This window comes from Athene cunicularia, assembly GCF_003259725.1.
Source record: "Athene cunicularia isolate RWA chromosome 1 unlocalized genomic scaffold, athCun1 chr1_part1, whole genome shotgun sequence".
In the NCBI taxonomy this organism is placed as follows: domain Eukaryota; kingdom Metazoa; phylum Chordata; class Aves; order Strigiformes; family Strigidae; genus Athene; species Athene cunicularia.
The window spans coordinates 18,039,718-18,065,619 of record NW_020799091.1 but is presented as its reverse complement, the minus strand read 5'-3'; the positions used below and the strand labels follow the sequence as shown (position 1 = coordinate 18,065,619).

Here is a 25,902-nt window from a genome sequence, read left to right as displayed (position 1 = left end):
GGTAAAACTGCTATCCTCAGGAACAGACTTTTGCATGCAGTGAGATTTTCTGCTGTATGTCTAAGATGCACAGCACAGTGTATGATTCTGGTCCAGAGAACAGAGGCAGTTTTAGCTGTAATAAGGCCTGCAGTGTGCTCTCCCTTTCTCAGCCACCCCTGAGTAGCACAACAGCTCACACCTCTGCAGCAGTGTGAGCTGGAGTTAACTGCCCAACATGTTTTCTCAGTTTCTGCTGCTCCCTACTCTTCATGGAAAAAGCTTTTGAGTATTGGTGGAAAGCAACACTCACATTGCATTGGAGAAAATAAATTCTCCCTCAGATGGGAACTGGGAGTTGTAGGGACATTTATGCTGTTGTAAAGGGGCTATACAAGGAATAGAGATCACAGCCTTTTTGTATTTTTGGATGTTACTTATTTTACTGACTAAAACATATTTTTATTACCCTCACTATTCTTAAAAGTGTAGTACAGCAAATGGAATGTGTTCTGCATTGGAGAGAATTTTATTACAGTTTGCACATCCTCAGAAGCATTGTTAAAGAAATTCACAGTGTAGAATATCACTAGTGATGTACAAAGCTAACTTCTCCCCTCCTCAGCTTTTAAATCTGTTAAGCTTTTGCACTGCTGGGGACAGACATCTGCCACATTGTTTCAATTAAAAAAAAAATTAAAAATCACCATTTAAAAAAAAATCCAGTACACAATTTTATACTGAGTGTAAATGTATTCCCTGCAATGTGAGCAGTCTTAATGTATTTCTTCATTTGCTTCACTGGAAATGTCTGAGGAGGTTGTAAGTTCTGTTCTTGTTTTCACAAACATCAGAGAATGACTCCATGCATGACCATCCTAATCATAATGAATACTACATTAAGTTTCTAAGTCATCGTGTCATGATTCAAACGCATATTTCAGATTAAAGGAGTTTACTAAAACCACCATCCCTTATCATAATCCAGAAAAAGATACATGTTTGCTATCTGGTGAAGGACTTGAGCACTATTTCGAAGGATTGCATGGAGTTTCAGAAAACAATCCAAAGCTTCATCTATTCTGTTTAACTTCTTGTATGTTAAACCTAAAAAAAGAAGGTTACAGTAAAAGATTACTTCAGCATATTAACTAACAGAATAACCAAGAAAAATTAAATAGGAACATGGTACTCGGAGGCAGTATACCTGCCTTGATATTGATGGACTCTATTCATGAGAGCCATGCTCATAATTCTTACCAGCTAGTATTGCTTAACCAAACTGATAAACACAAGGAACAAGAATCTAATCAAAGACCAAGAACATATGTAATCTCATTTCTTGAACAAGATGAATAAGGGAAGAGGAGGGTTTTTAGAGGGGAATGACTCATGATGGTTTAATAATGCTAAAATTGGTATATTGTTATTAAGATAGCAGAAATTTTCATCTTCAAAGTGACATAAACATCTGCAGTTACTAGATGATAACACTGGTATTTTTTTGCAGAACAGATAGGAAGTACAATTTAATACCTTGCTATAACATAAATGACTCAAAGAAATAATAATTACTATATATTTCTATACAAGAAAACTTTGAAAGCCAGATTTTCAGAAACACTAGTGTGTCCTTTAGACAAAAGCTAAATCACAAAAGCACCTCGAGCTTACCAAGATTATAAAGTGCTTCAGTGCAAGACGAATCGTTCCTGAGAGCTTCCTTATAAAACTCAGCTGCTTTTTCAAAGTCTCCGTTTGCAAAAACAGTATTTCCTTTGTTAGTTAGAGCTGCTGGATTGTACCTATCAGAATTTACAGCTAAATCTGCATAGTTAGTTGCTTGTGCCAATTCATTCTCCTGCATGAACAAAACAAACATTGTATTAGTCATTTGTCAGTCAATTTTCTTGCAGCCGTGGCCTCTTACAATTAATATAGCGCAATTTCAAAAGATTGAGGATGAAAAAAGCAATACATTCTTCAGTTCTAAATATTCCTTATGTATTTGCATAAGGCAGATCATCTTTTTTAAGTTTCAAAGAACTTAACACTTGAGACATGTTTTGCCACTCTGTCCCATTCAGTCTGGAAGTTTTCTTTATTGCAACAAAGTGGTATTTCTTTAAACAACAAAATAAATCCCCGTATCTTACAAGCTTCATACACAAACACACCTGCCTAACCTACATACTTCACATGTTCCTGAAGTTTAGCCAGGGTCTTCAGGACTTGAGTTTTAAATGCAGCTGCTGAGCTTCTGCACAAATCACACTGCAGGCATACAAAAATACTGTGACTTGGGGCTCCATCTCACTCTCCCTCCCAGCAACAGGATACAAAGGACATGCTCCAAACTTCAACTACAGCCAAGAATGAGTGTTTCAGAATAACTCCTCTAACAGCCAGCTTCTTGTTGTTTATTGAGATTATTGAGACAGACATAAAAATTGCTACAAAGATACAGAAGTTGCTACATAAACTGCAGTTAACTGGTTTTGTTGAAGTACTTACCAAATAATAAAGGAATGAAAGGTTTGTTGCAGCTGCACTCTTTACTCTGCTATCCTTTTTTTCAAACATTTTTAAAGTCTCCAGTGCCTAGAAATAATTTGGAAACAATTTACTTCCCACAACTTACATACTTTGGAAACAATTTACTGAAGCAAATTTATACCAATATTCTTTCAGAAAGCACTGATAAACTACCAAGTCATATACTCACATACATGATAATTACTAGAGATTGTAACATATGCTTGTAGCATGTACACACAGAAGTATATCTATGTATTATACATAATATTATTCTTGGTCACAAAGTTTCAATAGTATTAGCTATTTATTACTTCTTCAAAATTTAGATTAGATATGGCTACCTTGAAGTACACAGATATATGACAATGCTACACATACAAAAGTTTATATTATTTGCTTTTAATCTAGTCAATTAATTAAAATTCTCATCGTATTTTTCCAGTTAAGTGAACAAAAAAGGACTGACTAAAACTCTTATTAAAAAGTTGAAAAAGTACATGCTATATAAGAAAAAAAATATACAAGACTTGTGTAATAAGATGACAGCTATCTAAGTTTAGGAAGTACTTAAACATGAAGACTGAGGCCAGAAGATTTTTTTTTTAAGACTTTTACATGAAAACTAAATTTCATAAACTTCAAAATAAAGACATTTATGGACAAAACTTAAACAAATTTATAGCTAATAAACTATCAAAGCAACTTTGAAATAAAAGACAGCTTTGTTTTTTCATTGACTATGTGGTAACATTGTAACAGCAGTCTAAATTAAGAAAAATCTGGCTTCTTTACACTAAATATTTATATTAATTACACAAACTTAGAATATCACTGTGAGCCCAGTTTCAACATCTATTACAACACAGATGTGGCAACCTCAATTTAGCCATCAACATTAGTTCAAAAGTTTCTTTCTTCCTTTATATGAAACCTATAAGCTGCTGTTTACATATCAAAGTGAATGCATGATACCATATGTGAAATGCCAAAACAAACATAAAGGAAACAAGTTTTAACTGACTGTCATACATACTGTTTTTACAGTTACTTTACACAAAAAACATGACTGTACTAATGACATGTAAAATAACAAAGTATATACAGCTAGATGTAGTACATTAATTTAGTCAATTACTTTCCACCCAAGAACTATGAACTACTAAAGATCATAATATTCTCCTAATAATAGAAGAATCTCTAAAGAAATACACTGATTTCAATCAAGAATAGCACTTCAAAAGTTAGGCTTTACATTTTGTGGTCTCTGAAATGAAAGATTTCAACTAGGATAATTTTAAACTTTTACATACATTTGTGACTTTCTCCAAAAAAAGAATGGTCCTAAATATCTACAGATGTAACACTACTTTATCTGAGATACTTTACTCTTGAGGAAAGACTTGCTTCTTTGAGTAAAAGCTGTGCATTTCTTACAATGGAATTAACTTTTAGTGAACTTAGAGCTACAAAGTTTTCTGAAAAGCCATTTCCCATTGTAGCTGATTCATTTACCTTTGCTTTTACTGCTAAATGGTACCTTTAATGACAAAAATTAAAGTGGAAATAATATCTTTTTCATGTATAATGAAAAGTTAATAGAAGTCTGAACTCTGTTAACTTACTGGTAAATTATGCTGCAGGTCTCAAACCATTTCAGCAAGTATGAGCCCTATGATGAAAATCCATAGCAATACTCCTTTTGCCCTTGCAAAGTTGAAATGCTCCACTGTATCATTAGCTAAATTTATATATTTCTAAATAACTTCTAACTTCTTAATCTCAACAATAACAATTACTTAGATTCAACAATCAAAACACAGATTGTCCAAATCATTATTATGCAACATGTATTCAATGTACCTAAATTACTTGCTTACAGAAATTAAACTTCAAAGCAGCTTGCCTGACCCAAGCAGGATCTGCCAGAAATGTTAAGGAGTTGCATGGCTGACCTGCAGAACTTCCTTTTTAAATTAATTTTTGAAGTTTTTCTTTGAAATTAAAAAAACATTCAAAATATCTCATACACAAAACTCCTTACTAATAAAACACAATCTGCACATATTATGGTAATTTCCACCCTGAATTTATTTATTTATCTTTTTACTAGGACTGTTTTAAAATAACACATTATGATAAGCACATAGTTAAGCCCATTATAGTTACAACAGAAATCTATTTCAATTCTTTTTTGAAACACAATAAAACTTTTAGCCTTGAAACTGAATGTTTCAAAAAGTTTCCATTCTTGTTCTTCAGCCAAAGGTGTGTTGAGCAGGTGGTGAGTTAGTAAGTGTATGAACAGACAGACAGGATGAATATAAGTGGCAGCTGCAGTTTTATTAGAAAAAAAAAAAAAAAGATGACTGCAATCACCATTCTGCCATCCCACTCTACTATTAAGTAGTTCCAGTGCAGGTTTAAGGTCTTCTATCACATAATCAAAATAAAAAGAGCATCTTCTCCACTTATTCCTAACTTCCAACACATTTCCTTCTCCCTCCACTGGAGTTATACACAGAAACATCACCAACAATCTCTGTATCTCATTTTACCTCTGAGAATTGATTTTTTTTAAACCTATACTGGATACTAACTGGAAATCACAAAAAATTACCATCAAAATTGCACATTCTTGAGATCATATGACTGTTTATCTATCTGTAACACAATCACCCTCCAAAAGCTGTCATCAGTAAAGCTACCAGATTTGCCCCACATTTTCCAAACTCTCAAACTGCTTCCTGATCTCAGAATAAATATCAGTCAGACATGCAGTATAATAAAGGATCACTGTTTTGCTGTATCTACAGGGAAGGAGAAGACAGGACAGACAGTAGGAGCAAGAGCTGCTCAGGAAATCAGAAAGGCTTAAATGTGAGAAGGAAAATGGTCTAAAGTTAAGCACGTGGCCCTTTGTGCATCCCTCCAAGCTATAGGAAGGTAAAGGACCGTAGAAGATAACAGAGGTATTCAGTTCAGCTGTAAATTTGCTGTATATGATCTCTCATACTTCTTGCCATTTGTAGTCTGGGAGTTGCTGTATTCATTCTTACTTATTCAGCATCACTATCATTGAATGTACTGAACAGTGCATGTTACAAGGAAATTGGACAAATCCTGTTAGATATCTGAGCTGCTTTTTGTTCAGATTAAGCTGTTTTCCAACTGCTCACATTTCAAACCAAGCTTTTCTTCCACAGGCAAAGATCACAGGACAATTTTAAGGAAAACCCAGTATAAATTGTCCCACAACCTACAAAAATTTGACTAAGAGCAAAACATGCACTTGTCTTAAAAGAAAACATTGTAAGAAAGCTGCACATTCACTTAGATAATACCAAAAACTTAAACATGGTAAGTTTTGTATTAATTTATACACCTACTTTGGCAGTTTATACACATAGAAGAGCAAAGCTACAGTTAACAGCCTGTGGCTGTGATAAGCCACACTTATCAGCAAGAGATTGGTGATGATTTTTAACATGAAGGTAGTTCAGCATAAAATTCATTGGCAAGAAATTTGTCATAACTAGTGACTGGGTGGCCAGTTGAAGAAAGATATCTTACCTACATAAACATGCATAAATAATTTACATGTAGCCAAAAGTTACTTCACATATATATTTTTAAAATGCAACAAAACAATGAAAAGGGAACATGTAATAATATGAACAATAAAAACCATAAAATCACAAAGATTTTGTTAGATCTATCTTCTGAGCTTCTGCCAGTTAATGAATTTTGAGCAACAAGCTATGGTTTTACTTGGAAGTACCAATACTGTATCTTTCCTATGACCTTGCTCACTTGCTAACTTACTCTGTGGCTTAAACTGCTATAATATCTTTTCAGTAACTGTGATTCATCCTAGCCCTCTCTGCCCTCCAGGGATGCAATCTTTCCTAAGAGATGCAGAACTGTCCAAGCTCCTGAGCAGATACTTAGTTTAATTCCAGTTTGTATTGACTGAAGTTCAAGGTCAGATTATAGTATGTCAGGGAGTGCTGTAGTACATAGGGAACAGTGAGAATACTGTAACATAAATAATAATAACACATATGAAGTGCACTTGCCTATATTTTGGTGCTATAATCAACCAAACTGAGAGAAAGATTCAGCTCACTGATGAAAACACCTCCGTGTTCATTAGCAACATGGTTTCTAGGCTCTGATGACTGTACTGACTACAGTTCCATTAACTGTAATGACAGCTTGGACACCCAGTGAAGATAACAAAATTTTTACATGAACTGCATTAATTTTAAGTTCTGTGGCAGAAATTTAATTTAGATAAAACTCATCTCTTAACAGTTTTTTTTATAAAGTTTATAAAGAGCAGCATCAATATAATAAACATTATGTTTGCATAAATCATTCTTTCCCTTGCTGAAGAATATCCTGTGGCTAAGAAAGGTATCATTGACAATACAGTATTTAAAAATAGCAATGTGAAAAGTTACTATACCTGGTTAAAATCCTGCTGCCTCAAGTAAGTAGTGGCTTTATTTATTTCCAGGTCATTGGCTAACTCTACATAGTGGGAAGCTTTTACTACTTCAACACACCTGCAAACAAAAGAAAGCCATAAACAAAATGCATCCGTGCAAATGTCGCTAAGTTATATACTTATGCAGCAAATTTGCTTTCCAAAACAAGTTGTTCCTAGCTATTCTTTCTCTACAGAGGCAAAGAGCACTTTGATTAAAAATATGTGAAAAAAAATTTTATTCCCACAATCTACCTTAATACTACTACTATCTCTGTTCTCTTTTTTTTTTTATTCAGCTGCTTAAATAGCATGTTAATTTCCATCACTTAAGGATACTTGATGTCAGATACTAAGATAATTTTTCAAATAATTTTCTCTGGATACATTCCATCAGATGATTTTTCAAATCTCATCTCCTGTTGCATATAGTACCAAGCCCATCAACCAGCTTAGTGAACAAAGCCAGAGACTACAGATTGTGTCCCTGAGCTACATGATAATACTAATCATAATAATAAACCTCTTTCTGGTCATCCCCCTGTTACTTTTGGTTTAGGGTCATCTGCAAAATGAGGGCAGAACAGAACACAGCAGACGCTTCTGATGTTCATTCACAAACACCATCTTCCAGGGTTTGATGTGGTTTACTTTAAAACTGCCCAATCATTTGGAGCAAGACCTTTATTTATTGTATGCATATACTGTTCGGAATTTAGCACACTAAATGAACAATTTTGTGGGGTGCTTCTTTAATCCCTTCCACTTTTTTTTTTTTTAAGGTGGAAAGCCTTTTTCTTTTCTTCTAATAGTTGGCTAATATGCCAAAAGTTTAACAAACTGCCTACTGCTATAATTAGGCTGGCACATGGAGAGTCTCTATACAAAATATACAAATGCCTTTTGAAGTTGGAGGAAAAATTATATTGAAAAAATAGCAATTTCTGCAAAAACATCTATAGTAAAAGTCAAAAAACAGTTTTCAATTGTTACTGTTAACATCTTTTAACCATAAAATGCACATAATGAATATGACAGAATAGTCCCAAGATTATGTCACATTTTAATTAAGAAATCCAAAGATTATTTATCCCCATTTTATTTCTGTAAATAAAATTAATCTGTTTAAAAGCACACTTAATACTCAGAGGACTCATAACAAAGTATAGTGTTGGAAAACCAAGTTCAAACTACTTATTAAACTTCTTCCCTGGGCTTGAGTACCTCAGCCTAGAAGAAAAAAAGAGTAAATCTGTCCTGATACACACAAAACAATCCCACACATCTCACCAGAAGCCGTTTAATTAGCCAGAACAGAAATTAGAGTCTTTTACTTCATGACAAGTATTTTGTGGATAGCAGATAAGGAAACTGAGCATCTGACAACCTTTTCCAGTTTTCTTGAACAAAAGATACAGAGCAAACATATCTGACCTACTCGTGCTAACACGTTATAAAGCAGCAAGCTAATTTCTTAAGATATCCTGTTTAAGTTCTGGTAAATCACAATGGCAAAAGCAGGGAAATTATAAGATTATAATGATTATTAAATCATCAAACACCACCTTGTGGACTCTAGCAGACTAAACATGTCTGTGTGGGAGATTATTTCATGTTAGTATAAACACCTTCATTAGTAAATTATAATTATATGACCTGCAAAATTTGAAAATAATCCTAACTGGAAAAAAACAAAACAAAACAAAAACCAGGTAAAGGAAAATTCTCTTTTCCCATCCGTATTCCTTCACTTCCCAGACACTGAACATTAGCAATGCTGTGGCTGTAGATACACAATATTTGTTTGTGTACATGTTATTTTCCAATAATGTTATTAAAAATACCGAAAATATAGAAGTCCTTATAATAAAAAACTAAAAAATAGTTTAAAATATATCTTGAAAAGTTATGTTAATAATTTTTTATACTGTCCTTATAGGAAGAGTGTCTATTTTATTTTGTTTTAAAGAGAAGAGTATTCTGCTGTAGAAAATACGACAGAAAGCAAAAGTTAAGTTGTTAATTGAAGAATAAAGTGGATAAAAAAAAGTCAAAATGGTGAACTGTATCAGCAGCCTATCACAGTATACACTTGCATAAATGTTTAAGAAACAGTAGATTAAGTCTGTATTTATTAAGTTTATAAACAAAATGCAAATAAACTTTTCAAATAATATTTAGATTCCAGTGTTTTATATCATGACTCTATGGAGTGATGAAAACTTCTTAGACATCCCAAGTCTTCATTATGCTATCTTCAAAGTACAGTAAAAAGTAGTGATCATTGCCTTAAACTCTTAAATTTTCAAATTTAATTTTAAAATTAAATTGAATTTTAAGAAGCTCTTTTTGTGCTATTACAGAACAGTTCAAAATGTGTAATTAGCAGTTGAGTTTCAGTGATAAATGAAATTAATTTTTAACACAGAATAGACTCTAATGCTTTGTTTTGTTCTTCTCCACAGCATTATGGAGGCAAATTGAAAATAGCCTGGCCACGATGTTTGAGATTTGCAGTAAATGATGTTTTCCAGGCTGTTTATTTTCGTGAATCTGGTTTCATTATCAGCACAAAGGATTGGCATATAGTTCAGAAAAAAAGAAAAAGCCCTGCTTGACTCTTACCAGTCATAGCCCACTGCAAAAGATGTCTCAATTACTGGTGCAATGAGTTTAGCAGCTGTCATGATATATTCCTCTGCCATGGATTTCCTAAGGGAAAAAACCCAATACACAAGCATGTCACCATTTCAAAAACATGTCTAGAAAAAATAATCAAATCTTGTTCTGGCTTCAGAATTCAATCTAAACAGTCCCCTGCTCCCACTACTGCCCTATATCTTGATTAAGCTCTCGGTTTTTCTGTTTTTCTTTCACTGCACACTGCAGTTCTATTTTTAAAAAAAACCAATGCTGCAGGTTTTAAGCAGTGTAACCTATAGCTGGGGTAGATATCTGGTAGATATATCTGGGGTAGATATTCTAATTCAGTACAGTACACTAAACTGAGTTATCCCACTGGTTCTCCCAAGTATGTTCTTTCCTAAGAATTATGAGGACACTTTTATAACAAGAGCTGTGGACATGTGAGAAGACAATGCTTTCAGGAGCTAAAATCCATGGCACCACAGTCAAGAAGGAACAGATTCCACCATTACCTCTCACGTTCTATTTGTCTTAAGCTGTCATTTTTAATGGCTTCAATCAGTAGATTTGTATGTGGATCATCCTGGACGGGGACAAAACAACTGCAAATTATGACAGTATACATACATTTTAATTATTTTACAGACAATATGACTGTAAACATAAATTGATGCAAATTACGTAGACAATAAAGTCAGTTATTTACTTTTCATGTTTCGAAAAGCTAGCTTCAGTTTAAAGTACTTTTCTAACCACAAAATCTGAATTTGGCGTTACAACTACTTTAATCCTGGTTTTCTGCTTGTGTATGCGGTCATAGCTCACATTAGGGTTGTTAATAGATATAGTTAATGTCACGTGTATTAGACTAGGAAGGCTGCAAATCACAGTGAGAATACTCACATGCTTAAAAATAAGAGCATGCCTAAGCTTGCTGAACTGCAGTGGTATTCAGCAGATGAGGGCTTGTGCTACCTTCTCATTACAAGCACACACATGATCACCTTTGTGGTTTCTATCACATATCTATGTTAGTTCTAAAAGAAGTAATGCAAGTATGCTGGGTAGCCACCCCTTCCTCATTTATTGGGGACAGATTATAAATTTATACAAAATAAAGACCAGAAGGAAACTTGTGATCTTTTCTCTAACCTCTTTGTAACAAAACACAGAACTTGAAATGTAAAACTATAGCTTGCCTATACTTACAAAGAACTTCTACAGTCTAAAGCCTTTCTTCCAGTGAATGATCTTACATAGCCTTCAATTAATTAATTTAATGACCCCTACTGGTACATAATTCCTAATATGAGAAATTAGATCTATATATCTCAATTATATACGAAAAGATATATAGGAAATTATATACATATCTATCAATAAATATATATGCTTCATATATTAAATTTTATTTGCTTATACTATAACATGAGGAAGTAACAGCTACTCTTAAGCTGCAGATAGTTGGAAGACTAATTATATCTTTGATCTTTAGGACTGAAAAAGGAAGCTTTGCATCACTGACAAAGAGATTGCTAAGAGAATATAAAAGGCTTGCCTTGATCTTTCTATAGAGGACCTTTCTAGGAGGGACCCTAAACCTCTTTATCCTGTCTTTAACATCATGAGCTGCCTGTTTCATGATACAAAGGAAGTCCAGTTTCCATAAACTAAGTATATGTAAACTTTACTAAAATTTTCTTCTGTAAAATAACACTACAGCATTAGAAGTTTTATTAGCACACATTTGAGATAACTCATTGCTTTCCTCCCTTTATTTTATCTTATATTTTATTAAAATTTTATGTAAATAAAGGAGGTAAAGCAATAATTGAGCCATGTATGTCAGCCCAGATAATTTCAATAGAATTGTTATGAAGATAATCATGCAGTATGGATTTTATGTACATCATATCTTTTGAGGAAAAAAGGATTTGAATGTTCTCATTTTACACCTCTGAGCAGTACTGCCACATTAAGTACATGCCGGTAAAATAACCACTTATTTTAGACATGTAAATACACATCAATTCAGTACAGTCCAAATGCTGAATGTCTCCTCCCCTTACTCTTGATTTACCATACAAAGACACAGTTTATTTTGTTCAAACTTACATTTGGTGAAATGTATTTGTCATCATAATCCACTTCCAAGGGAACTGCAATCAGTTTTTGGAAGGCTTTTTTCATTTGCTCACCATTTCCAATAGCAAAATAACATAGGATCAAGTTGAAGCCTGCCTTCAGGTTTGGGGATGTGCTCATTATATGTTCAAATGAAGAAATGGCATCAACATATTGGCCAGTTTTAATAAATGCAACTCCAATATTTTGCATTATTTTAATCCTAAATAAAGAAATCAGGATTAGGTTATGTTTTAACTATTAAGTCATACTGTATCCAAAACTGGTATTTCAGAACCACGTCTACTAGTAGAAACTCACCTCATCTCTTTGTGGACACTAGGAATTTGGTCTAGAGCCATACGGTAGAATTTGATAGCTTTGGAATAGTTTCGTTGTTTTAAATATATATTTCCCATATTCACCTTCAGTCTACCTATCAAAAGAAGTCAAGGAATTACAGCTTTTTAAAGCATAGTTACGGCATTTTAAAATTGAAAGGAGATTAAGTAGTAATGAAACCTAGAAAAGAACTAGATGTATTTTGATTGTGAATTGAGGGATGAGGTAAAGATTATTCACAGTGGTCTCCAAGAAGACAGCTGCAAATAAGCACCTCTAAGAAAAGTGCACTGTAGGAGTCTTAAAGACGTGCAAAACACTAAAAGCTTTCAGTAGGGGAAAGCTGAGTCGAAAGAGAAAAAGTTAGTATTAGACAACACAGCAGTGTTGCATGAGAAAATCATATATTTGGCTTATGGGAAGAAAAGATTTAATGACGTGGAGAACCAAACCATGTTAAGTTATACCAAGTCAGAGATTGTGAGTATCGGTCATCCATTCTGACTGACAGACACGAGGGCTGAGATCTCTACAAGTCAACACCACGCAGATGAAGTCTTCATTTTGAATGCCTGACTATCAATTTTAATCTAAATACTTGGAAATATAACCTACCTCCATTGCTGAACATCTTATTCTTCACTATAACTTGGTATGTATTCAGTGCTTCAGCATACATTTCATTAGCAGCATACTGACTGGCCAGATTGAAAAGAACCTATAGAAAAATGGAATTACAGGTATAAGAAAATACGTTGCTCTCTCAACAGTAATAAACTTCTACCAGTTTTAAGCTTCCCATCTTTAAAGATCCTTTATTCTTGTATATTGACATAGAGAGAACAAGTTTCAAATCTACTTATTTTAGGTAATTCTTTTGTATTTGTACTTAAATAACTACCATTAAAATTCACGCTAAGTGGGCCTTAGACCTAAGTAAACACACTGCTATAATGCAAGGGTATTAAAAATCATTCATACAAGGTAATTCTCAGAAACTGTGTGTAATTTATGACTCCCAACATGTGGGAAACAGTCCTACTACCTGTGGTCACTCAGTTTATAGAGAGAATTTTTCCAAACTGCTGTTTCAAAACAGAAGTTCTGTTGGTGTCAGGTAAAATACCTCCACATTTTTTCCCCAGTTTTACTCTGACGTTCGCTGTAAAATAAATTACTATGTCTGCCTAATTCAATGTATTCATTGTTAATAATTTTCTCTACAGCACTACCTGGAGTACAACTTTAAAATTCCCCCTAAGTACGTTTTTATGTATGTTGTATCCTTTTTTTAAAAAAAGCCTACCACTAATTTGAAAACCAGAATGTAAACGTAGATACCAGCTTTAAGATTCAGGATTTATGAATATTAATATACACTATTTCATGTAATACATTCTCTGTCACTTTATGGTTCAAGTTAAAGGCAGTGTCTGATTTCTCCTGTTTGCTTCTCTTGGCATGTTACATTTTCTAGACTGTTTATTTTTGAAATACATGGTTTACATCTGTTATATTTTGATATTCATGTTTTGCATGTGAGTAGATAGGTAGAATAGATGTTCATGGGCATCCTTCTTCACTTAATGTTGACTATGTGGTTTCTCTGGTACTTGAGATAGGAACAGTCAAGGGAATAGACTTGATATAAATGGATCTTTGCAATTCAATGTTAAGTTTTTTACTTTGAGGAGTCATTCTTCATAAACTTCCCCTGCCCCCAAAAGTAGACTGTATCTGATCTGATACACTGATAGGAGCATGACAATACACACACAGAGCAAACACTGAAATGTCTCCTTAGGAAGTTTTTTACCAACACCTTTCACTCACTGAAGATTTCTAAACACTTACTGAGTAAGTGAGGTCTAAGTTGATGTTTTGTGGAGTAGCAACTTGTTCACGTTGTCTCACCAACACTCTTTCCTTTCTTCCAGCCTCTTTTGCTTTTTCCAGAGCCTTAAATAAAATACTAGAATTTATCAATGCCTTGAATCTTACTAACCCAAGGCGACAAAAATACATTCAAAACAATGATGTCCATCTTTTTTTAGATGCACAGACTGTACCCAATACCTGAAAAGCAGCAATATAACCCACAGAGAGTTTTTAATTAGCAATAAGCAGACACATAGTTGTCTAAGTCTGCTTAGCTGTATCATTTTATAGTCACATACACACATATATGCCATAATCCCTAGATTATTCTACTTGTCACAGAATGCACATAAATGCTTAGGTGAGGGGGGGTGGGGTGGGGTGGTAGGAAAAAGAGAGGGAACATTTAGCCTTGGCATGTTTCCTTAATTGCAGAATCCCAGTACAGGAAGGTGCTGGAAAGAAGAAAGCAAAGGCAGGAAGTGAACAAGCATGCTGTGCAAATGTATGCTGTACATACACCTTGACTAACTCTGGATGCTGGTAAATTGCTTCCCTTTTTTATCTATCCAGAAGTGGTATTTCACATGTACATCTGCAATTTGAATAACTCCAAAATTATTGTTTTATCCAATGATAATCTTCTGCAGATTGGTGTCAAAACCCTTCCTACAAGTAATGCTACAGGTCTACAAGTGCCCTTAGCAGTCTGTATGCCTCTGCAAGGGTGCAATGATTAAACAAATAATGGCTAGCACTCAAGATAGCTATTTGGCAGCTATCGATGAAGGAAGTACTTCTCAAAATACAGCTTGATTCTTAGTCCTTATGACAGAAGGCAAATCCAACTGGGCTGTTTTACGGGTAACGTGTTGGCAACTTTGATGACTTCTGTAGGAAAAAAGATATTCTGCTGGACTTGTCAGAAACTAACACAAACATCCTACAGGACCCTCAGAATGGTCTGGTATAATCTACTTAAGAAACAACCCTTTGACATCAAGCAACGAAGAACATTCTTGGCCATACATGCATGAGGCTCAAGAAAAATTAACAAAACAGGCTGGCTCATCTCCTAGTGAAGATGAAATTCAAACATTATATCAGAAATAAATTAGGATAGGTCTGTAAGGATATTTATCCTAAATAAACACAATAAATGGATAGACTTCTTTCATACTCTCTATCAGAAGCTATTAGCAGCAAAAAAATGTTTTATTACGTAAGTGCAATGTAAGAGGATCTGTCAGCTTCAAGGGTGGAACCATCCAGCCTGAACACCAGACTTAAGTCCCACTTTGGGACTTAAAGTGTTACTATTAGAAGCCTTCTTGTTAAATCCAAGATCGTAAACCCCCTACACCATGGACCGCTAGGCAAAGATATGTTAAGTGAAATCCCTCTCTCCAAGGGAGCTATCGGGCTATTAGTTTAACAGATAATCCATGTATCACCAGAAACAATAGGTAGACCAAGATTCCGGGCAATTGTCCTAGTAGGTGCAAGCATAAAGGCAGTCCTCACACAGTACAGTATTATCCTGATCGCAGAATTGTCTAGGCTGACCTATCACATTCAAGATGATCGATGTTCGATCTTGTCTTAATTTGGTCAGGATCACTGGAATTGCTGCACAAACTGGAGAAAGGCATAGATCTGGTCTTCTAATTGGAGAAACAAGAATGCATTCAGAGAGCTGGGACAGTTTTTCTTCCTCAAACGTGATACAATGAGTCTTTGTAGTAAGCAAAAAGACATGGGATGCTACCCATTCTGAAAGACAGTCCTCAAGACAACAGTCATAGTCTAATAGGATAAATGTTCTATTCTGTATTTGCAAATATTCACACTACAAAATCATTGACACAAAAAGTACATTCTTTCTGTATTATTTCCAAAAGGTAAACTGCTGTCTTAAAGATATGAGAAAACCTCAAATAAAGTATTATTACTTGATGAATTAATAATAATTAATAATGCATGTACTTAATGAAACACTGGATATTTCTCTACAAAAGGCAGATCCTGCCACTGTAACATGGAATACCTCACATACAGGAGGCCCAAAACATGCAAATGAAGTATGACTACTTAAGAAATCCACCAAATACAGATAAGATCATAAGGATAACATATATGTAGTCTGATAAGAAGCATCACAAAGGTACACAGTATCACCTTGCATAAAAGAGCTAAGGAGGCCTTCACTGTGGAGAGCACTGGACAATATAAAGTCCCCTCAAGATAAGAAAGCCCTCACTGTCACTGGGTCCAGCAAGGCTCCTGATTGCTGAATGAATTCTAGATCTCAGTGCAAAGACAAAGACTTCTGAACAAAGACGATCTACCAAAAGATGGACTGCAAGCTTCCTAACAGATCCAAACTGCAGCTAAGACTACCCGTACATTAAAACAGTATGATTAAATGATGCTGTATCCACCATGTTTCACAAGACCTAAAGAGATATTTGAAATTGTCTGAACCGGAGTGCACATAGAAAAATATTCCTTTGTGTCAGACAAGAAGACAACATTTATTAAAAGTGCTAACTTGTCCAAACAGCTTGAACTCACTAATTACATCTATACTAGGTATAAATCAAATGGGCTATTACTTAGCCACTAGTAACTAGCATGATATTGCTCTAGTACACTCTATAACAGATCAAATACATTCAAACTGCCTATTGGAAATAGTTCCTTCTCCATAGTAACCTTCAACCATATCTAGGAACTGTTTAGAAAAATGCTAGTTAGTTTGGACCAAAACTGTGCCAGTAACCGTGCTAATAATTTACAAACCCATTGATTGATTCACAGATATAGACATTGTGTACAGTGGACAAACAGTGCAATTTTTCCATTTGTAGCAAGACTCAGACCATTCACAATCTTAATGAATTCTGGAGCTCTTAGTCTCCAAAACATAAGAATTTAATCAAACCAAAGGCCATCTAGCCTAGGATCTGTATCAGACAGTATCAAGCAGATCAGGAAAGATGCTTTACCCATTCTTGTACTCTAACATTATCAGAATACACTCAGACTAAAAATTTTTCAGCTCAGGTGACTGAGCAAGAAACATCATCTCTCACAGCTCTAGTTAATTTTTCCCCTGTATGTATCAGATGCCATCAACTTGAGAGGGCAACAGGTGAGTAGAAAGGAAGTCTAAATCCCTGAGAACTGCATGTTCCTCATTAATTCAAACAGTTGAGCCTGCTCTGCCTCAGCAGTTTGGGAGCTAGAACTGGCTAGTTCAAAGCATACGGAATAAATATAAGCCTGGTCCTAAGAAGGAAGAATAGAGGCTGTTTTGAGACACTGGAACCCAAGGCTAATGTGCCTTATTGCCACTGTCCTATGAAGGATAATGGTGTTTGCACTTCAGGGTTTGGTTAGTTTGGAAGGTCCCCTTGTCTGAAGGGCTGAAAGATGAAATAGCTCATGTTGATGCTGACTCCCTTATGGTGCAATAAAAGCAATACAATGTCTACTATATGCTGTAGCACCAAACAGCCCCGACACAGAAAGATACTGTGGACGTGGCTTAAGTGAGACTGACCCTGTACTAAGCACCAGTCCTGAATGAAAATTACATTATCCAAAAAAGCCCAAGCAACATCAAGGAAACAGAATGTCACTCAGACAAGATTGTTACGCATCTGAGGACCAAATACTGCAAAGATGCCAGTTACAAGCCTGGTATTGAAGAAGGATCACCTGCTCCCAGAGAATCCATAGGTTAGACTGGGCAAATTTCTGCTAGTATGACTAACTGATCAGACACATGTGAAGAGACCAAAGGATATATGGGGAAGAAAGTTTTTATAACACTGAAATCTTAACAAATATATACAAAATAAATACAGCTCCTATCTTTCTTTTTGGCAATACAAGGTATCACTGGATTACAAGAGTCATAGCAAAGTTAGAATTAAGATGATTTTAATAATGTGAAATGTTTGAACCCAAGTCAGTGTGAAGCATCTATCTATATAAATTGTTCTTCACATAATAGCAAAAGTGAAATGAAAGCCAAAGAAATTACCAATTTCAAGTCTCCACAGCTATTGGCAATGCAGCTTTCCTCAACCAGTTCGTTCACTTTTTTTTCCAACTGCCTAATTTTCTCTTCTGAACTAAAATATAAATAACAATAAAAGGATTAACACTAGTGACATAATTGCAAACACCAAGATTCTACACAGGATAGTCTCAGTAAAACAACACAGTCATGTATCACATGTCACAACTAACTGGTTTTCCCATCACAGAAAATATAATGCCCAGAGAAGATCCTCCAAAGACACCACATTCACACATTTGAGAATGGACACCTAAGAAAACATAAATCCATAAATCCTCTTGTGAGAACCAGACAGACATGCAAATTACATGGATCCAATTTGTTCAGAAGAAGTAATGAAAAAACAGATGAGCTGGTAAAACTTTCAAATCAAACACCTAGTGAAATGAAATCTTGTATTAAGAGCAATTAATTGAACCTTTATTTGCATAGAAAACTGCAAAATATAGCTTGCAAATGCAGATTTTAATAAACAGTTGTTATTCATCTAGAATTTTTATTCAGTTAAATAACCAGACATTTCAGTAGGATTCCCTATTCCTATATAGCTATATTTGGGGAATACAACTTCTGTATTGAAAAGCTCAATGACTTGTTCTTAGTGAACTCCCCAACATTCACACCTGCAAAACTTTCACAACAGTGCTAAGGTCAGAGTGAACAGGGAAAAACAGCAGTCAAAATTCCATCAAGTTCTTTCCAGAGAGCCTCATGAATCATACTGTTTCTTGCCTGCCACACACTCTTCCATAATCCTCCACACTTTCATGTTAAGTATCACAGCATTTGCGTGATGGCAACAACTGTCCAGAATGCTAAGCTACAGTCAGAACCAGAAGTAGCTGAAATCAGACATTCCTGAACATCAGTGCAACTGCTCTGGCAAGTCAGCTAACCACATGCATAAAGGTTTGTGGCATTATTCCACAAAGAGTTTAGCCCCTCAATGTTCCATAACCGCCTGATATTTTTAAACTCTATCCATGGTTGTTTTTTTGTTGCTATTAATGCTCTGAAATAATTTAATGTAAAATCAAACAAACCTGTCTGAATTTTTCATTTCCAGTGGTGGAGCAGGACCTCTTGCTTGACCAAGAGGATCAAATGAAGAACCTGCAAGATTAACAGAGTACTAAAAATTGTAAAATAGTATCTCCCTCTGGCAGCTGGTGATTTCTACAAACCATACCTCTCACAGCTGCCTTTGTGTAACCTGCAGCATGCACTGCTGTCATTGGTCGAGCAACCCCATCCTTAAATAAAAAGAAAAACATATTAAAATAATATTCCTAAAAAATAGATTGTGGACTGTACGGACATTAGTTACATATTACAAAACATTTAAATACAAAAATCAGTTGTTACAACCTCAGTAAACTATTTTTTAAAATGTTCTTATTTCTCAAATATTATGTATCATATAATATGGGTTTGTTCAGACTTGAGAAAAGAAGGCTTAGAGGAAACCTTATCACTGTGTACCAGTATTTAATGGGTGACTACAAAGAAGATGGAGACTCCCCTTTTACAAGGAATCACACGGAAAAGATGAGAGGTAATGAATACATGTTAATCCTGGGGAAATTCTAATTGGACACAAGAGGAAAACTTTTCACAATGAGAACAATCAGCTATTGGAATATCCTCCCTAGGGAAGTGGTGGGTTCCCCAACACTGGACACTTCTAAAATTCATCTTGACAGGGTGCTGGGCCATCTTGTCTAGACTGTGCTTTTGCCAAGAAAGGTTGGACCAGATGATCCTTGAGGTCCCTTCCAACCTGGGATTCTACCAATCTATGATAACTGTCTACAAATTAGAGGAGCAAACAATACCAGGAAACTGTAATTGACATAAAGGAACACTTGTTACTTTGTGTAAATTTTATATGTATTCAGAATACTTAATTTCAAACATATTTTTAGAAAATTCTCAAGAATTGCTCGTCTTGAGATCTGTAATAGCTTACTGTCACACTGTTTCAGAACTCAGTTGCTTTTTTAATTTTTATTGACAATAAAAAGAATCATGTGATATTATGGATCAGAATATTTTACTTTATCTAAACCAAGAGAGGCACAAACAAACTACATTTCTTTTCTATTTGTAGCTTATTATCAGATAATGCCTCCCACCTCATGCCAGCTTATTAAACTTTCCTGTCAGGACACTGAGTGCACTAATAAATCTTAATGGCCCTGACCAGACTCACCTGGGGCCTTCAGCCACACACCCTATCCATGGATCCCGGAGCTTTATTTAAGCTCAGTCATGGTCCCTCAGCCTGAGCTTTGTTGGAGAACTATTAGTTTGGACATCAGCCACAGTTATGCCTGGCCAGAGTCCCATGATCCATATTTCAACCTATCAACTGGCCTCCTAGGTTCATCTTAGCCTTGCCTTGTCACCATGGACTTGCCCAGTAATCATTGGTCCTAACCCTGGCCTGCACACTGATTTTTTGTCTTGACCTCAGAGCTGCCTCATCACCATGATACTGCCTATGTTCTGGACTTATGATTGGATGTGGCCATTCCTAGGTGGATCCTACTTGCCTTGCTCAGGTATTGTGTGACTGGGTCCTTGCTGGAGGGGCCCCTGCACTGCTGGCCATGCGATTTCTGTCTAGGTTCCTGGCTTGCTTTCCCTTAGGGAGTAGACCTACTCTTGATGCTCCCTGATAATTCCTGTTTCCCACCTGGGCCCACACAGACTATAGCAGCTATAGATATATTTAACATTAAGTCAATATACTTAACGGTGGTCATGGGAAAGTCATTGGTATATTGCAGCTGATTCTTATTAGAGTATAAATACATATGAAAAACGGGAAAACCAGAATCTACCTTTCTCCTATTTCAATGAAAAGTTATTCATTGCATGTCAGTAAGTGTTAAAAAGCAGTACACTGGTATTGCTTCCAACCCTGTCCTCAATTAAAATACTCATCACAATCCTCATGTTTTCTGACAGTAGTATTTTCAAAAAAGGACAAATTAAAACAGTGTAATAATTTGTATTATTTCAGTCTCTCTTAAATACTTCTATCAAATCCAAACACTTATCAGAAAACTTCACTGTTCCAAATCAATATAAAATGTAAAGATTGAAACTTTTACCTGTATAGCTCCTGTCATTGGTCTTCCCATAGATGAAGTTAAAGTTGCCTTTGACTACAAAAGTAAGGTGTTTGAAATTAGCATTCACAAAGCATTAGAAGCCTGTAAAGGCTATGCACCATCTTCTCAACACAGTTTTAAGAGCTGATCTAACTCTCACATGGGTTCATAGCAAATTCCCATTTATGTTATTCATATGCAATATACTGCCAGTGCGTGGCAGACATAAAGATGTTGAACACTTCAGTTAGCACAAATTCACCATATTGGGTTTTTTATGTATTTGGATTTTTGTCAGACTTTTAAAAAAATTACACAGAAATTTACCTGAGGCAGTAGTGTACTTTCCATTATTAAATTATTGAAATGACTACCTTTAAATTGAACAACTAATTTACATAAAATACTTCAGTAACATCCTGAGTACTGCTGATAAGAAATTAATATAGAGGCATATTTTACAGTAAAAAGATACCATCAGCAATTTCAAAGTGTATCCTTTTCATTAGCTGATATGCTGCATACTGTCCTTCTGTACTAGTGTTAAAAATGTAAAGAAATGCATGTGAAATATTTAATAGTAAGTGCTAAAATGTTGCTACAAATATACAATATAAGCAGACAAAAATAAAGGGTTTCAGGCCATAAAAAAAGTATTCCCCTAATTCCTACTGAGAGGCCTATGTTTAACTATTTTACCCACTATCCATCGCACATTATGACTGTTTTTTGTTTTTTCTGCTAAGGCTGAATCTACATTAACAAGGATTGTAGTGTAGGAGAAGCAAATCTGCAGAGAGAAACAGGTAGTACTGTGGACTGGACAATGTTTTCTAGGTTTCTAGCTCTACTAATGCAGATAAACATTTCAGTATTTATTATCCTTAGGAAGTGCCTTTTTGGGCACTCCTTTAACAGGACAGCTTTTCCTGTCACAGTATGGCACTACACTAAACATCTGCAAATACAACTGCTTTTAGCAGGTAACAGAGGGTTCAGAGCAAAGGTTGCATTTCAATCACTTATAATAGAATGTAGGTGTTCTTGAAACTATTGCCCAGCTAACTAGCATAAGAGATCTAAAGCAATGTGATCTCCCTTCTTTATTTGTCATAACATTTACAGGAACTTTATGTCTAAGAGCACTGTCTTTTCAAATCTGACTGAGACAGACTAACATAGAAAATTTATTGGGATAACGTGACACTGGATGGATCACTAGTGCATAACATCTGTTTCCATAGAAAAAACAGGTTAAAGTGTTAGCTATTTAAGAGTTACAATGGCTTAAGTATACCAGAGAATATAACCAACTTTTTCTGATTAATCTAGAGGTGATTTGAAAGCCTGTATTTTTTAAGACTTAATTTCATCTTAACTTTCAGAAAACTCTTTCAAGACCAAATAACAACCCATTCAGTTCCTCCTGCAAGAAAATAAGGTTAATACCTTGGAATCTACTGCCTTATGCATACGGAAGTTTATTTGTAACATGGTTTCTGAGAGGAAAGAAAAAAAAAGGTAACCATGCTTTAACCAAGTGCAGAGTTGGGAATTAATTAAAATTAATACATGTAGTTCACTGGAAGAAAATACTTTGATAAAAAGAGCTCATTTTGTGCAAGGGATTAAATAGTAAATTTCTTTTTTGGCAAAGAGCTCATTTTCATTAAGAATACAACAGAACAAAAACATACCCCAAATCCAGTAGCTAAAGGTCTTGAAGCTGATGTACCGGGAATTTTGGCTGTCACCTTGGTGGAAAAAAAAAAAAACAAAACACACACATACCTCTATTAACAACCATGTGTTTTCATTATCAGTCTTTCTATATGGTTTCTATAGGGAATTCATAGAAATAATGCTTCAATTCTTATAGAAAAAAATTCTTATTGTAGAACCAGATTATTCTGGCAAAGAAGTAACATTAATTAGGCTGCTCCAACTCTTTCTTAGACATATAGTATGCACTTCTAAAGTGTGGGCGCCAACTTTATATTTAGTTTTGAGAAACAATACAGGATTAAGTCACAGGTAAAAAAGTAAAAAACCAGAACAATCAAAGTTTTCTAAATCCCACTCACTAGCATGTATCTCAACCTGTATGTCAGAGCAATTAATTCTATGTGTAGAATATTAGACAAAGTCCTTTCAGAATATATCATTTTGCTCTTTAACACAGTTTTATCTCATTTTAACAAGAATACACACTTCCAGCTGAAGTTCCTTGTTTGCTCAAGCTTAACTCCAAAATTTAATGGAACTTCTGCTCCACTGAATTTTTACTTATTTTTCATATAAACAACTATAAAAGTCTGTATCTTCACATCAGTAGTAGACAAAAAAACGATAAGAGATTCCAAAGATAAGTTTGTACCACTGCCAAAATCAGAGCTAGGCTCTAGAGGAGGTCTACACTACTGCAAGGTATTTTAAAAGGTACTTACAAGGGGTCTTCTACCATGACTTGTTCTTGCTGCCTGTTGAAAAGCTACATCATTTTCTAAATCCTAGGAAAGATAAAATAAAAATACCAACCCTTTTAAAACCACAACACCCAATGGCACAATTCCAGAACCCCAGGATTACTGAAAGCAGATATGTAAAAAAACCAATTCTTCTTCTGAAATACTTGACTTGAAGATAACTGAATGACATGTTTTACTAACAATAAACAATTATTATATTTGGTGTATCTATTTTGGTATTTTAGATTAGGAAATGTAAAAACTCATTATTCCCTGAAAAATAAAAACACAGTGAGGAAGCAGAGCTTTAGTGATAAAATATAGCATGAAATTTTATTTCTGTCCAGAAGCTTACTACTAGCACTATTTCTCAATTTTAACATTAATGCCTGTCACGCCAATACATTAAATATCTCGTGTCTCTGAGCTCATGCTACAAGTCCCATACCAAGTTGCCAAGTCTTGCTTTGAGCAGAGTAGTGGGTTTGGACCTCATGACCCCACTGTTGTTCTAATGCCACTACATCAGCAGTTACCAAAAGGTGGTCTGCAGGGTTACCCAAGTCATCCGAGATGGGCTACCGACTGCACAGAGACCTGCAGGACTCCACACTACTGCTACCTCCTTCTGCTGCACCACAGTAAGAGATCAATGAGCCTTTGTCAAAAACTTGCTGCTGCACGCTGTCTGAGAAACACCACATTGACTGTGACTGAACACGAATATGGCCTTCAAATAACTAGGATTTTATACTTCACAAATTCTAACCATTAAAACATATTAGATCTGCCATGAGACGCACGTAAATATTTTGTTGGAATAGAAAATTATCCAAAAACTATTCAAAAAGATCCTGGTGAAACTTTATCCTGCTACATAAAGAAAATTTCACTTCAAAGCAGTAGTACACTTGTGCATTACTATACCCACGCATTCTCATCTTGTTCTTAAAAGTTAAAATCCTATGTATGGGAAAGGTAGGAAATATTTTTACCTCTGTGTCAAATGTGGGATTATAATCATTGTAGCCAGAATAAAGATCATCTTCATCAACCTCAGGAGCCAGATGCACATTTTGCATCATTTTTCTGTGAAACATTTAACATGACAAGTATTATCTCAGTGGTTTTATGTGTACCTTTAAAAATGTAAAATATAGCAGTAAGGTTTACAAGTTCAAAAGAGCTTAAATTTCACTTTAGTTTTTAATTGCTGCCTTTGAAATGAAAAATAAACTAGGATTAGTCATAAAAACTAGGGTCCACCTATTAAATGGCACCATTTCATAGAATTAGATTTTGTTAGGTATTTATACCACTGTCATGAAAATAGTTTCAAAGATATTTATAATTAAAACTAAATTATCTTAACTGTATTACTTTTAGAATGTCATCTTTACATTCTCAGGTAATTAGGATTTAAGATAATTGTCTCATATTCTAAAGTTTGCCATTATTAGGTCAAACAATAGCAATCAGTCCAATGAAAGATGCCTCTTCTAACTTCAGATCTTCCTTATATCAACACGGCCACAGCTATTGTCTATACACAACATTCTTCATATAATTTTGCCATTTCAATTCAAGCAGTTTTTAAAAACTAGATTTAAAGATGCCTAGGTTCCAACGTCTGTCTTCACAAATACTTTAGTGTCTAATATGGCTGCATTCAACCAGTGGTCTTTCCCTCACTGAGGACACTAAGAAGGTCTCTCTTTGCCCCGCTACCTGTTTTCATAAAAATCTTAAGAAGATAACATTTGATTTCATCTAGAACATGAAATACATGCACTTTAGCGAGTCGGCCTTAGCCAGGACGAAGGGCAGCACGTCCCACCGAGGGCCGTTCCGCTCCAGCCGCAGGATGCCCCCCGCTGCTTCCCACTTGTCTGGGGCCTCCTCTAAGCCGTACGCGATGCCACTGCGGCTCCAAGCCGCAAAGCTCCTTTTTGCGGGTTTCTTCAGTCAGCGCCCGGAGCGGGGAGGCGGCGGCGATAGGCCCCGGGGCGGCTCCTCCTTCTCGAGAGTGGCAGAGGAGCCGCGCTCCCGGGCAGGGCCTGACAGGTCGGCGTGAAGCTTAGGTAACCAACGCGACGGTGCCAACCCACCCGCTCTGTAGTCGCCCGCCGCCCACTCCCTCTGCCTTTGCTCCGAGCACGGCGGAGGCCGCCGAGTCCGGCGCGGGCGGCGTCGCTAGCGGGGCGGCGTTGCTAAGGGGGCCGCGGGCCG

The 25,902-nt window shown here is 35.5% G+C and overlaps 1 protein-coding gene across 4 annotated transcripts in view; it reads right to left on the bottom strand.

The window, feature by feature from the left end:
• The window catches only part of IFT88 (intraflagellar transport 88), a 50,835-nt gene extending 24,939 nt beyond the window's left edge, over window positions 1-25,896 (bottom strand). Inside the window, exons 1-18 of one of the 4 annotated variants that reach the window (XM_026853893.1) lie at window positions 25,466-25,896; window positions 24,669-24,762; window positions 23,653-23,715; window positions 22,903-22,959; window positions 21,206-21,259; window positions 19,276-19,339; window positions 19,130-19,199; window positions 18,048-18,138; window positions 13,973-14,077; window positions 12,734-12,836; window positions 12,098-12,212; window positions 11,768-11,999; window positions 10,165-10,235; window positions 9,632-9,718; window positions 6,986-7,085; window positions 2,494-2,580; window positions 1,654-1,840; window positions 978-1,086 (exon numbers count right to left, since the gene is read on the bottom strand). In XM_026853893.1, the coding sequence (XP_026709694.1) occupies window positions 978-1,086; window positions 1,654-1,840; window positions 2,494-2,580; window positions 6,986-7,085; window positions 9,632-9,718; window positions 10,165-10,235; window positions 11,768-11,999; window positions 12,098-12,212; window positions 12,734-12,836; window positions 13,973-14,077; window positions 18,048-18,138; window positions 19,130-19,199; window positions 19,276-19,339; window positions 21,206-21,259; window positions 22,903-22,959; window positions 23,653-23,715; window positions 24,669-24,758 (1,685 nt within the window). In that variant the 5' untranslated portion in view covers window positions 24,759-24,762; window positions 25,466-25,896. Of the gene's footprint in view, window positions 1-977; window positions 1,087-1,653; window positions 1,841-2,493; window positions 2,581-6,985; window positions 7,086-9,631; window positions 9,719-10,164; window positions 10,236-11,767; window positions 12,000-12,097; window positions 12,213-12,733; window positions 12,837-13,972; window positions 14,078-18,047; window positions 18,139-19,129; window positions 19,200-19,275; window positions 19,340-21,205; window positions 21,260-22,902; window positions 22,960-23,652; window positions 23,716-24,668; window positions 24,763-25,459 lie in introns of all 4 variants that reach the window. The other 3 variants (XM_026853878.1, XM_026853885.1, XM_026853901.1) reach the window with 3 other exon arrangements.
• Window positions 25,897-25,902: the final 6 nt, after the last annotated feature.